Here is a 12,429-nt window from a genome sequence, read left to right as displayed (position 1 = left end):
ACTAGGATACCTGCCGCCCCTCCACTCTAACCACTAGGATACCTGCCGCCCCTCCACTCTAACCACTAGGCTACCTGCCGCCCCTCCACTCTAACCACTAGGCTACCTGCCGCCCTCCACTCTAACCACTAGGCTACCTGCCGCCCCTCCACTCTAACCACTAGGATACCTGCCGCCTCTACACTCTAACCACTAGGCTACCTGCCGCCTCTACTCCCACTCTACCTGCCGCCTCTAACCACCACTAGGCTACCTGCCGCCCCTCCACTCTAACCACTAGGATACCTGCCGCCCCTCCACTCTAACCACTAGGATACCTGCCGCCCCTCCACTCTAACCACTAGGATACCTGCCGCCCCTCCACTCTAACCACTAGGATACCTGCCGCCCCTCCACTCTAACCACTAGGCTACCTGCCGCCCCTCCACTCTAACCACTAGGATACCTGCCGCCCCTCCACTCTAACCACTAGGATACCTGCCGCCCCTCCACTCTAACCACTAGGATACCTGCCGCCCCTCCACTCTAACCACTAGGATACCTGCCGCCCCTCCACTCTAACCACTAGGATACCTGCCGCCCCTCCACTCTAACCACTAGGCTACCTGCCGCCCCTCCACTCTAACCACTAGGCTACCTGCCGCCCCTCCACTCTAACCACTAGGCTACCTGCCGCCCCTCCACTCTAACCACTAGGCTACCAGCCGCCCCTCCACTCTAACCACTAGGCTACCTGCCGCCCCTCCACTCTAACCACTAGGATACCTGCCGCCCCTCCACTCTAACCACTAGGCTACCTGCCGCCCCTCCACTCTAACCACTAGGCTACCTGCCGCCCCTCCAATCTAACCACAAGGATACCTGCCGCCCCTCCAATCTAACCACTAGGCTACCTGCCGCCCCTTCACTCTAACCACAAGGATACCTGCCGCCCCTCCACTCTAACCACTAGACTACCTGCCGCCTCTACACTCTAACCACTAGGCTACCTGCCGCCCCTCCACTCTAACCACTAGGCTACCTGCCGCCCCTCCACTCTAACCACTAGACTACCTGCCTCCTCTACACTCTAACCACTAGGCTACCTGCCGCCCCTCCACTCTAACCACTAGACTACCTGCCTCCTCTACACTCTAACCACTAGGCTACCTGCCGCCCCTCCACTCTAACCACTAGGCTACCTGCCGCCCCTCCACTCTAACCACTAGGCTACCTGCCTCCTCTACACTCTAACCACTAGACTACCTGCCTCCTCTACACTCTAACCACTAGGCTACCTGCCTCCTCTACACTCTAACCACTAGGCTACCTGCCTCCTCTACACTCTAACCACTAGGCTACCTGCCGCCCCTCCACTCTAACCACTAGGCTACCTGCCTCCTCTACAATCTAACCACTAGGCTACCTGCCGCCCCTCCACTCTAACCACTAGGCTACCAGCCGTCCCTCCACTCTAACCACTAGACTACCTGCCTCCTCTACAATCTAACCACTAGGCTACCTGCCGCCCCTCCACTCTAACCACTAGGCTACCAGCCGTCCCTCCACTCTAACCACTAGGCTACCTGCCGCCCCTCCACTCTAACCACTAGACGACCTGCCACCCCTCCACTCTAACCACTAGACTACCTGCCACCCCTACACTCTAACCACTAGGCTACCTGCCGCCCCTCCACTCTAACCACTAGACGACCTGCCACCCCTCCACTCTAACCACTAGACGACCTGCCACCCCTACACTCTAACCACTAGACGACCTGCCACCCCTACACTCTAACCACTAGACGACCTGCCACCCCTCCACTCTAACCACTAGACGACCTGCCACCCCTCCACTCTAACCACTAGACGACCTGCCACCCCTCCACTCTAACCACTAGACTACCTGCCACCCCTACACTCTAACCACTAGGCTACCTGCCGCCCCTCCACTCTAACCACTAGACGACCTGCCACCCCTCCACTCTAACCACTAGACGACCTGCCACCCCTACACTGTAACCACTAGACTACCTGCCGCCCCTCCACTCTAACCACTAGGCTACCAGCCGTCCCTCCACTCTAACCACTAGGCTACCTGCCACCCCTCCACTCTAACCACTAGGCTACCTGCCGCCCCTCCACTCTAACCACTAGGCTACCTGCCGCCCCTCCACTCTAACCACTAGGCTACCTGCCCCCTCTACACTCTAACCACTAGGCTACCTGCCACCCCATATTCAAGTAGTATTCTATACTGTTACGTTGAGGGCCAGTCATGGTGAACGTCCATTTTATTAAGTGTGGTATCCAATATGTATTTGCGTTTTGTTTCTCCACAGGCCAAGTTTGAGTTTCATCATGGAGACTACGAGAAGCAGTTGTTGCATGCTGTCGGCCGGAGGGACAAGGCTGGAATGGTTATGAACAACCCAACTCAGTCGGTCTTCCTCTTTATGGACCGACAGCACTTACAGGTCAGTCCGTTCACACAGCTGAGCTTACCACCCACGGGGCTCCATATACCACCCACGGGGCTCTATATACCACCCACGGGGCTCTATATACCACCCACGGGGCTCTATACCACCCACGGGGCTCTATATACCACCCACGGGGCTCTATATACCACCCACGGGGCTCTATATACCACCCACGGGGCTCTATATACCACCCACGGGGCTCTATATACCACCCACGGGGCTCTATATACCACCCACGGGGCTCTATATACCACCCACGGGGCTCTATATACCACCCACGGGGCTCTATAGACCACCCACGGGGCTCTATAGACCACCCACGGGGCTCTATAGACCACTCTATAGACCACCCACCACCCACGGGGCTCTATAGACCACCCACGGGGCGACCACCCACGGGGCTCTATATACCACCCACGGGGCTCTATAGACCACCCACGGGGCTCTATATACCACCCACGGGGCTCTATAGACCACCCACGGGGCTCTATAGACCACCCACGGGGCTCTATAGACCACCCACGGGGCTCTATAGACCACCCACGGGGCTCTATAGACCACCCACGGGGCTCTATAGACCACCCACGGGGCTCTATAGACCACCCACGGGGCTCTATAGACCACCCACGGGGCTCTGGTCAGACGTGGTGACCTATATAGGGGGTGTGGTGGGGGGGTCACGGGGTGGGGGGGTCACATCTCTCTTGCTTTAGCTCCAGACAGCTGTTGATCCATCTGGGCCTGAGGGTGGGTTGCAGCAACATGGTTTAAATTCATCTCGCATTAGAGCTGATCTAGGGTTTGTAGATCTAGTTTAATAATTAATCAGAGCTGTGTTGCCACCTCTTAATTCTAAGTCTGGATCAGTAAAACTGTGATCAGTGACACGTTTGTGTTACCACTATGTGGAGGTATGGAGTTGAAACGAAGTAGCTAGCCTACTTGACAAATGAGACCACGAGGTTTCTGCTCTTGGATAAAATAATGACAATGGAACTACTGCATCGGTCAAGGTTGGTTGATTTGAAATTAAATCTGTTTTACTTGCCAGTACTAGACAGAAAACGGGTCATTTGTTAGCTACTGTAGCTAGCTAGTTTCTAAACCAAGCTATAGCTAGCATACAATGTTATTTATTTATTATCGTCGTTATTTATCCATTTATTTATTTGTGCGCTAGCCACCTAATCATGACACGTCAAATAAGATCACATTTCTCCGCTTATGAAAGAAGAAAACCTCTCGTAGGAGATGATGGAGGAATTTAGGAGGATTAAAAAAAGACAGATGACAAAAAACAAATGTCAAAAAAGATGGAAGACACCCGGGCCATTTTATGTGACAAATGTAATGGATCGACGCGGATTTAAAGAGGAGAGGAATGAAAGGAGGAAAAATAAAAAAATCTTCCAAGGATGCAGCAGAGGAGAGGCGGGGGCTATTAGACTGGAGGGGGGGTGGGGCTCCGTCCTAGGGGGCTATTAGACTGGAGGGGGGGTGGGGCTCCGTCCTAGGGGGCTATTAGACTGGAGGGGGGGTGGGGCTCCGTCCTAGGGGGCTATTAGACCGGAGGGGGTGGGGCTCCGTCCTAGGGGGCTATTAGACCGGAGGGGGGGTGGGGCTCCGTCCTAGGGGGCTATTACAGACCGGAGGGGGTGGGGGGCTCCGTCCTAGGGGGCTATTACAGACCGGAGGGGGGGTGGGGCTCCGTCCTAGGGGGCTATTACAGACCGGAGGGAGGGGCTCCGTCCTAGGGGGCTATTACAGACCGGAGGGAGGGGGGGCTATTACAGACCGGAGGGAGGGGCTCCGTCCTAGGGGGCTATTTCAGGCCGGGGGGGTCTCCGTCCTAGGGGGCTATTTCAGACCGGAGAGGGAGAGGATCAATTCCCAAGGACGGAGGCCCATCACCCAGAAGAGATGCGAGATGATTCCCTGGCAGTTTGCCCCTCTCCATAACCCCTATGACGACAGACGCCTTGACCCACCAATATTTAGTAAGCATAAATAACAGTTTGCCCCTCTCTATAACCCCTATGACGACAGACACCTTGACCCACCAATATTTAGTAAGCATAAATAACAGTTTGCCCCTCTCTATAACCCCTATGACGACAGACACCTTGACCCACCAATATTTAGTAAGCATAAATAACAGTTTGCCCCTCTCTATATCCCCTATGACGACAGACACCTTGACCCACCAATATTTAGTAAGCAATATTTAGTAAGCATAAATAACAGTTTGCCCCTCTCTATAACCCCTATGACGACAGACACCTTGACCCACCAATATTTAGTAAGCATAAATAACAGTTTGCCCCTCTCTATAACCCCTATGACGACAGACACCTTGACCCACCAATATTTAGTAAGCATAAATAACAGTTTGCCCCTCTCCATATCCCCTATGACGACAGACACCTTGACCCACCAATATTTAGTAAGCATAAATAACAGTTTGCCCCTCTCCATATCCCCTATTTAGAAGCATAAATAACAGTTTGCCCCTCTCCACAGACACCTTGACCCACCAATATTTAGTAAGCATAAATAACAGTTTGCCCCTCTCTATAACCCCTATGACGACAGACACCTTGACCCACCAATATTTAGTAAGCATAAATAACAGTTTGCCCCTCTCCATATCCCCTATGACGACAGACACCTTGACCCACCAAAAATAATAATAATAATATATGCCATTTAGCAGACGCTTTTATCCAAAGCGACTTACAGTCATGTGTGCATACATTCTATGTATGGGTGGTCCCGGGGATCGAACCCACTACCCTGGCGTTACAAGCGCCATGCTCTACCAACTGAGCTACAACTGAGCTACACCAATATTTAGTAAGCATAAATAACAGTTTGCCCCTCTCCATATCCCCTATGACGACAGACACCTTGACCCACCAATATTTAGTAAGCATAAATAACAGTTTGCCCCTCTCCATATCCCCTATGACGACAGACACCTTGACCCACCAATATTTAGTAAGCATAAATAACTGGTGAATATCAATGCCTATAATGTACGTTAAAACTAACGTTAATGCAACTTCAGTCCAACGTTACTGTTATCAGACCCGTTACAGCATGTTACACAACAGCATTCGTACCAAGGCTGGGCATAGTCTACTAATAGTGACTTAATAGTGACTTAATAGTGACTTAATAGTGACTTAATTATCATTAAAACTCAACAGGATTGAACCTGTCTTTAATTATTCTGTAAGGAACTCGTTTTGGTCTCAACAGTAGATATGCCTCTCAGATAAAACACCTAAAGTGGCAGTTTAGAATTAATCTCCAATCTAAAATCATGTTTTTTTTTGTTTGTTTTTTTATTCATTGAGCGACAGGCTTAATTAATCTAGGTTTAAAGTGAAAACTAAGCTTGGGTTAGAGGAATGATTTTAAATGAACTAGGATTCATTTAAAACTAGGTTTATAATTTGGTGTACACAATGACACTCAGCCTAGTGCAGGAACACAATGACACTCAGCCTAGTGCAGGAACACAATGACACTCAGCCTAGTGCAGGAACACAATGACACTCAGCCTAGTGCAGGAACACAATGACACTCAGCCTAGTGCAGGAACACAATGACACTCAGCCTAGTGCAGGAACACAATGACACTCAGCCTAGTGCAGGAACACAATGACACTCAGCCTAGTGCAGGAACACAATGACACTCAGCCTAGTGCAGGAACACAATGACACTCAGCCTAGTGCAGGAACACAATGACACATTGCCACCCAGCCTAGTGCAGGAACACAATGCCACCCAGCCTAGTGCAGGAACACAATGACACTCAGCCTAGTGCAGGAACACAATGACACTCAGCCTAGTGCAGGAACACAATGACACTCAGCCTAGTGCAGGAACACAATGACACCCAGCCTAGTGCAGGAACACAGGCCTGTTGATTGTGCAGGAACTAACAATTCCAGAGTGCACTCAGTCAGGAACACAATGACACCTAAGGAACACAATGACACTCAGCCTAGTGCCCAATGACACTCAGCCTATGCAGGAACCAATGACACTCACCAGTCAGGAACACAATGACACTTTGCAGGAACACAATGACACTCAGCCTAGTGCAGGAACACAATGACACTCAGCCTAGTGCAGGAACACAATGACACTCAGCCTAGTGCAGGAACACAATGACACTCAGCCTAGTGCAGGAACACAATGGTTTTGGGGAAGCTAAGAGCCTATTGAAATGATTTGAATTAGGCAATCATTCAGACAATGTTGCCAAACCAAACCTTGCACCAGGCCTGTTGATTGTGCCTAACATTCCTTCTCCCCTCAATGCTAACCTGTCACCAGTCACAATGGTTTTGGGAAAGACCTCTAATTGGAGCACTCACGCAGGTGTTAGAGGATCACTCACGCAGGTGTTAGAGGATCACTCACGCAGGTGTTAGAGGATCACTCACGCAGGTGTTAGAGGATCACTCACGCAGGTGTTAGAGGATCACTCACGCAGGTGTTAGAGGATCACTCACGCAGGTGTTAGAGGATCACTCACGTAGGTGTTAGAGGATCACTCACGCAGGTGTTAGAGGATCACTCACGCAGGTTTTAGAGGATCACTCACGCAGGTGTTAGAGGATCACTCACGCAGGTGTTAGAGGATCACTCACGTAGGTGTTAGAGGATCACTCACGCAGGTGTTAGAGGATCACTCACGCAGGTCTTAGAGGATCACTCACGCAGGTCTTAGAGGATCACTCACGCAGGTGTTAGAGGATCACTCACGCAGGTGTTAGAGGATCACTCACGTAGGTGTTAGAGGATCACTCACGTAGGTGTTAGAGGATCACTCACGTAGGTGTTAGAGGATCACTCACGTAGGTGTTAGAGGATCACTCACGTAGGTGTTAGAGGATCACTCACGCAGGTGTTAGAGGATCACTCACGCAGGTGTTAGAGGATCACTCACGCAGGTGTTAGAGGATCACTCACGCAGGTGTTAGAGGATCACTCACGTAGGTGTTAGAGGATCACTCACGTAGGTTTTAGAGGATCACTCACGTAGGTTTTAGAGGATCACTCACGTAGGTTTTAGAGGATCACTCACGCAGGTTTTAGAGGATCACTCACGTAGGTTTTAGAGGATCACTCACGCAGGTTTTAGAGGATCACTCAGACAAAGGTCCTCTGTCATGGGACAATGTCTAACCCAAAGAAATAGAATATATTAGTGAAATGACTATTATTATTAATAGATTCTATGGTCTCCCCCTCTTCTCCCCCGTTTTCCCCCTCTTCTCCCCCGTTGTCCCCCCTCTTGTCCCCCTCTTCTCCCCCGTTTTCCCCCTCTTCTCCCCGTTGTCCCCCTCTTCTCCCCGTTGTCCCCCTCTTCTCCCCCTCTTCTCCCCCGTTGTCCCCCTCTTCTCCCCCGTTGTCCCCCTCTTCTCCCCCGTTGTCAACCACGTTTTCTCTTGTCATCCCTTCTTTCTCCCCTGTCAGACTCCTAAAACCAAGGCCACAGTTTTTAAGTTGTGCAGCCTTTGCCTGTACCTGCCCCAGGACCAGCTAACGTGCTGGGGCGTTGGAGACATCGAAGACCATCTCCTCCCGTACATGCCCGACTAGGCCCAGCCGGCCTCCATGGCTTCCACCCACAACACAAGGAAGACTTAACCCCTCAGCCACTGAAGCAAGTTGATCTCATCCACCACACATCCTTCCTTCCATTGAATAGAACTGCTGCTTGGGTCTCTTGTTTGTTAGTTTCCATCGTCCTGAAGCTAATTTAAAAAATAAATAAAAATCTGTATTTGTTTTTCCTTACCTACCAAGCTTCCTCCTCCTAGCAGTTTTGGATTGGTTCTACCTTTTATCCGCCCTCCCTCCACCATCCATCTTGTTTTTTCTGTTTATTTTGAACCTGCACGAACATTGATTTTGAGCGGTTGGTTATCCCCCCCATGGAGCTGCACTGTCAACGACACAGAGCTGAAGGAACTCCTCATGTTGCTACCAAGCAGGAACTAAAGCCACACATGTTGTTTTATATGATGTTCACAAGGGGTCTCTGTCTTTGCTGGGCACTTTGTAAACCATGTCGTAACAGATTGGAAAAGCTTGTATCATTTCAAAAGCTTGGGTTAGAGGAGAACATACCTGGGGAGGAAGAGGGAGGGAGGGAGGGAGGGAGGACTAGCTACCATCTATGACGGGTCAGCGTTAAAACGTCCCCTGTAAAGCAAAGATAAAGGGTGAAGGAGTGTTTGGTAAATCATTTGGTGTAGGTATTTACATCTCTCTTTTTTCTTTCTTTTTAAGCCACCCTTGTTTAATGTTGGCCGGTTATTTTCTTTCTGGGTTCATTTCCTTTTCCTGTGAAAATATGCCAGGAACACCATTGGTCTGATCTGGAGTATATAGTTGGGAACCGATGGGAGGAAGTTGTCAGACAGACTAGACTGTATTGTGAATCGTATGGTGTTTTATTGTGTTGAAGGTTGTTACCACGCAAAGCCATTCAAGCTACTGAAATGTGATGTTTGTTTCCGGGCGGGGGTTGGCATGGGGGCTGTTTGCAGAATGAATGTACCGAACAACGGACCAGGTTGTTGAGTTGAAATGGGACCGTGACATGTCTATGTTCCTTTAATTGCTTATAAAATGTAAAATGGGGGGGGTTGTTTTGTTGTTGCTTGCTTCGCTGGGGGGAAAATAAGGCACAAATCAGTCAGTACATTTAATTGAGGGTTTTCTTTGTTGATTCAATATGTTTGATTTAAAAGGTTATTTGAGTCTATTTTTCCTTTCTTTTTAATTTTTTTTTTTTTTTTAAATGCATCTAGAAATCAACTTGGCTGAACAAATCCCAATACAATGTAACATTTGACCATATTTCCTGGTGCGTTTTATTTGTGTGTGTGTGTGAACACAGTGGATATATTTACAGCAGAATGACATGCAGAAAAATAATGATTATTTAGCAAGTCTGTTGTGGGGTAAAGAACAATTTACTGACACAGTTTCACAATAGTGACGTTTCTTCACCCCACAGACTGGACAGCATCACAGCAGCAGTATGATCATTCACAATTTGCTGACGGGGGGGGGGTACAGATCTAGGATCAGCCCCCCAAATCTTAACCATTAGTGGGGGGGGGGTGCTAAACTGACCCAAGACCAGTGTACAGGGGCAAGACAGAGCAGCTGATCTAGCTCCCAAGGTGCTTTGTGTGTCTTCCTTGTGCGAGGAGTTTCCCAGAGGCTTTGCTCGTGAGGTCGACAGTAGCGAATGCCAGGGTCCGTCCTTGCTTCAACACTGTGGCTGTGATCAGCACGTCCTCGCCCATCTTGGCAGCATTCATGTACCTGTCGGGAAACAGTTGTTCCATTCAGTGGCTGTGTCCTAAACGGAACCCCTTTGTGCACTTTAGACCAGAGCCCTAGGTTTGTGTCCTAAACGGAACCCCTTTGTGCACTTTAGACCAGAGCCCTAGGTTGTGTCCTAAACAATCCTTTGTGCACTTTAGACCAGAGCCCTAGGTTGTGTCCTAAACGGAACCCCTTTGTGCACTTTAGACCAGAGCCCTAGGTTGTGTCCTAAACAACCCTTTGTGCACTTTAGACCAGAGCCCTAGGTTGTGTCCTAAACTGAACCCCTTTGTGCACTTTAGACCAGAGCCCTAGGGTGCTATTTTCAGACAGAGATTTTCCTTTTCAGTGTTTTGACAACAGGTTACTCCTTCACCTATTACAGTGTGTGACTTGTAGAGGCCTAGAGAGTTCGGGCTCAGCCCAAGACTAGACAACCAAAACAGCTCTACATAGAATAGAGCACATGCATTCTGTTTATTCTACTAAGTATATTATCAAGCCTGGGTACCAGTCTTTGTGCCATCATACCAAACCGCACAAATAGATCTGAGACCAGGCTACATTCCCCATGTATCACCCAGCCACTGTAATTTAAGTATAAAACTCACGTGATGTTCATGTCCACGCTGACACCGGGTGCTCCCCGTTCCGTGTACATGATGGCAGTGGTGGAGATGACGTCGACCAGTGTTGCTGTCAGACCCCCGTGAAGGGTGCCCCCTCGGTTTGTGTGCTCCTCTTCCACTTTAAACTCACACACCACTTTCCCTGGGCTGGCTGTTACAATGTCCACCTGGGGAAACGGACAACCAGTCATTAATTATCCCTCGGATCAATTAAAGAAGAGGGCACTGTAAATATGTCCAAGAGTTGCAAGACTAGGGGCAAATCTCAATTGTATTTCCTTGTGTCCTCTACTTTCCACCTCAAAATGCATTTAGAGGAACCTCAAATATTCTGCTCCGATGTGCATCGAGAAGGACACGAGGGAGGACGTGAGAAATCAAGAAAATACAATCGAGATTCACTCAAGGTAACGAGAGAAAATGTAAGGGGTGTCGTGAAAACACTTGTTTTCCCACATACACAACAAGCCTGTCAAGGTAGGTGAATGGGTGGAGTTGGGAAGCAACCTCCGGTGCTTACAGTACACGTCTCTGGTACAGTAACTCGTAAAATGTGACATACCTTACTTAAAACTCGATCAAACCCCGGACTGTCCACCATCGCCCGCATAATTGTTTTTAACGAGTTTAAAGACAGAGAAACCATGTTTTAATGCTGACTGTTCAATGTCAACTTGATAAAAGTAGATTTCCCTCCAAACAGGAAACTGTTCTGTTAGCTAAATCTTCCGGATATCATACAGTTAAACAAGGTTCCGCTTAGATTTAATATTTATTGGGCATGATTATGCATTTATTTACTCGCATATGAAAGTGTCATATATATATATATTAAAGGAGTTCGTGTTCATTTTCTACATATTTACATTTTCTACATATTAACTGGCCAGATCTTTGCGTCAACCCGGACTATTTAGACTCTCACACAGCTCTTAAGTGGTGTCAGAGCTTCAACAACAACACTCATCTAAAATACCTTTTTTTTGCGTCGCTTCTAACAAGATCTAAGCATCGCTGTGAAATAGAGAAACAATGAGTAATATTTCCAAGTCCATGTCGACTTCAGAAGAAACGAGGACTTCTCTGTGATTGAGTTCCTGTCCGTTACAGGATTCTTTAGCTCCGTGGCTCAACACTAACGTTGCCGTGCTGAAAATGACAGGGAACTGGAGGTCGAACTAGCTCGTATCAGTCCAATTGTTATTAGTGGCCCTTTCCTTTGTACAAAACTACTCGTATACTATCCAGTGTGTTGCCAATAGTATTTGTTTTTAATTTTGACCCCACGGTCTTTTTTTGTGGTTAGTTATTTATGAGAGTTCACTCCAATAAAGTTTGTCTGACGTTTTCAGGCCTCAACTGTTTTATTTGTTATGTCAATCGTGTATAGATTCAGCTATCGATGAATAGCAAAATAAACACCATCATAGATGATCAAATTGGAGGCATAAAACCTCAACTAAACATGATCCCTTTTGAGGTCTGAAAACAACTGACCAAACAAGAACCGTCCTTTTATCTAACTAAAATAAGGAAATTTAAAAAAGTCCTCTCACTGTCAACTGTGTTTATTTTCAGTGAACTGAACATGTGTAAATATTTGTATGAACATAAGATTCAACAACTGAGACAAACTGAACAAGTTCCACAGACATGTGACTAACAGAAACAGAATAATGTGTCACTGAACGAAGGAGGGGTCAAAATCAAAAGTAACAGTCAGTATCTGGTGTGGCCACCAGCTGCATTAAGTACTGCAGTGCATCTCTTCCTCATGGACTGCACCAGATTTGGCAGTTCTTGCTGTGAGATGTTACCCCACTCTTCCACCAAGGCACCTGCAAGTTCCCGGACATTTCTGGGGGGAATGGCCCTCACCCTCCGATCCGACAGGTCCCAGACGTGCTCAATGGGATTGAGATCTGGGCTCTTTGCTGGCCATGGCAGAACACTGACATTCTTGTCTTGCAGGAAA

The 12,429-nt window shown here is 48.5% G+C and overlaps 2 protein-coding genes and 3 long non-coding RNA genes across 17 annotated transcripts in view; 2 read left to right on the top strand and 3 right to left on the bottom strand.

Annotated features, from left to right (window-relative positions):
- The window catches only part of c20h6orf62 (chromosome 20 C6orf62 homolog), a 20,620-nt gene extending 11,272 nt beyond the window's left edge, over positions 1-9,348 (top strand). Inside the window, 2 exon segments of the mRNA XM_052473172.1 lie at positions 2,322-2,456; positions 7,957-9,348. Of these exon segments, the coding sequence (XP_052329132.1) occupies positions 2,322-2,456; positions 7,957-8,082 (261 nt within the window). The 3' untranslated portion in view covers positions 8,083-9,348.
- Positions 2-2,312, bottom strand: LOC127910055 (uncharacterized). Of its 10 annotated transcripts, none has more exons than XR_008073814.1 (6): positions 2,014-2,312; positions 1,694-1,757; positions 1,502-1,597; positions 606-829; positions 254-541; positions 2-42 (listed from the first exon to the last, which is right to left on the bottom strand). It is a non-coding gene; the product is annotated as an uncharacterized LOC127910055 (long non-coding RNA). The 10 variants fall into 10 exon arrangements; XR_008073819.1 differs by lacking the exons at positions 1,502-1,597; positions 1,694-1,757 and adding exons at positions 1,150-1,213; positions 1,310-1,373 and having other exon boundaries at positions 2,174-2,306; XR_008073816.1 differs by lacking the exons at positions 1,502-1,597; positions 1,694-1,757 and adding an exon at positions 1,150-1,245 and having other exon boundaries at positions 2,142-2,312.
- LOC127910054 (uncharacterized) lies at positions 4,311-5,884 on the bottom strand. 4 transcript variants are annotated; one of them, XR_008073810.1, is made up of 4 exons: positions 5,369-5,884; positions 4,987-5,130; positions 4,743-4,886; positions 4,311-4,656 (listed from the first exon to the last, which is right to left on the bottom strand). It is a non-coding gene; the product is annotated as an uncharacterized LOC127910054 (long non-coding RNA). The 4 variants fall into 4 exon arrangements; XR_008073809.1 differs by having other exon boundaries at positions 4,311-4,584; XR_008073811.1 differs by having other exon boundaries at positions 4,815-4,886.
- LOC127910053 (uncharacterized) lies at positions 6,552-7,808 on the top strand. The gene is made up of 3 exons (XR_008073808.1): positions 6,552-7,039; positions 7,109-7,154; positions 7,201-7,808. It is a non-coding gene; the product is annotated as an uncharacterized LOC127910053 (long non-coding RNA).
- acot13 (acyl-CoA thioesterase 13) lies at positions 9,334-11,184 on the bottom strand. Its single transcript, XM_035768970.2, has 3 exons — positions 11,017-11,184; positions 10,437-10,621; positions 9,334-9,822 (listed from the first exon to the last, which is right to left on the bottom strand). The coding sequence occupies exons 1-3, from the start codon at positions 11,098-11,100 to the stop codon at positions 9,666-9,668; spliced, it is 426 nt and encodes a 141-aa protein (XP_035624863.1). The 5' UTR covers positions 11,101-11,184; the 3' UTR covers positions 9,334-9,665.
- Between the last annotated feature and the right edge of the window lie 1,245 nt (positions 11,185-12,429).

The sequence above is a fragment of the Oncorhynchus keta genome, chromosome 20 (assembly GCF_023373465.1).
Source record: "Oncorhynchus keta strain PuntledgeMale-10-30-2019 chromosome 20, Oket_V2, whole genome shotgun sequence".
NCBI lineage: Eukaryota > Metazoa > Chordata > Actinopteri > Salmoniformes > Salmonidae > Oncorhynchus > Oncorhynchus keta.
The sequence above is the reverse complement of the archived record's forward strand: the minus strand, read 5'-3'. Positions and strand labels throughout refer to the sequence as shown.

Excerpts from the sequence above, each read along its gene's own strand:
- acot13 (XM_035768970.2), bottom strand. The coding sequence starts at position 11,100 with ATGGTTTCTCTGTCTTTAAACTCGTTAAAAACAATTATGCGGGCGATG. Across the intron at positions 10,622-11,016 it reads TTGATCGAGTTTTAAGTAAG|GTGGACATTGTAACAGCCAG; the intron begins GTATGTCACATT and ends CCGTTTCCCCAG. Across the intron at positions 9,823-10,436 it reads AGCGTGGACATGAACATCAC|GTACATGAATGCTGCCAAGA; the intron begins GTGAGTTTTATA and ends GTTTCCCGACAG.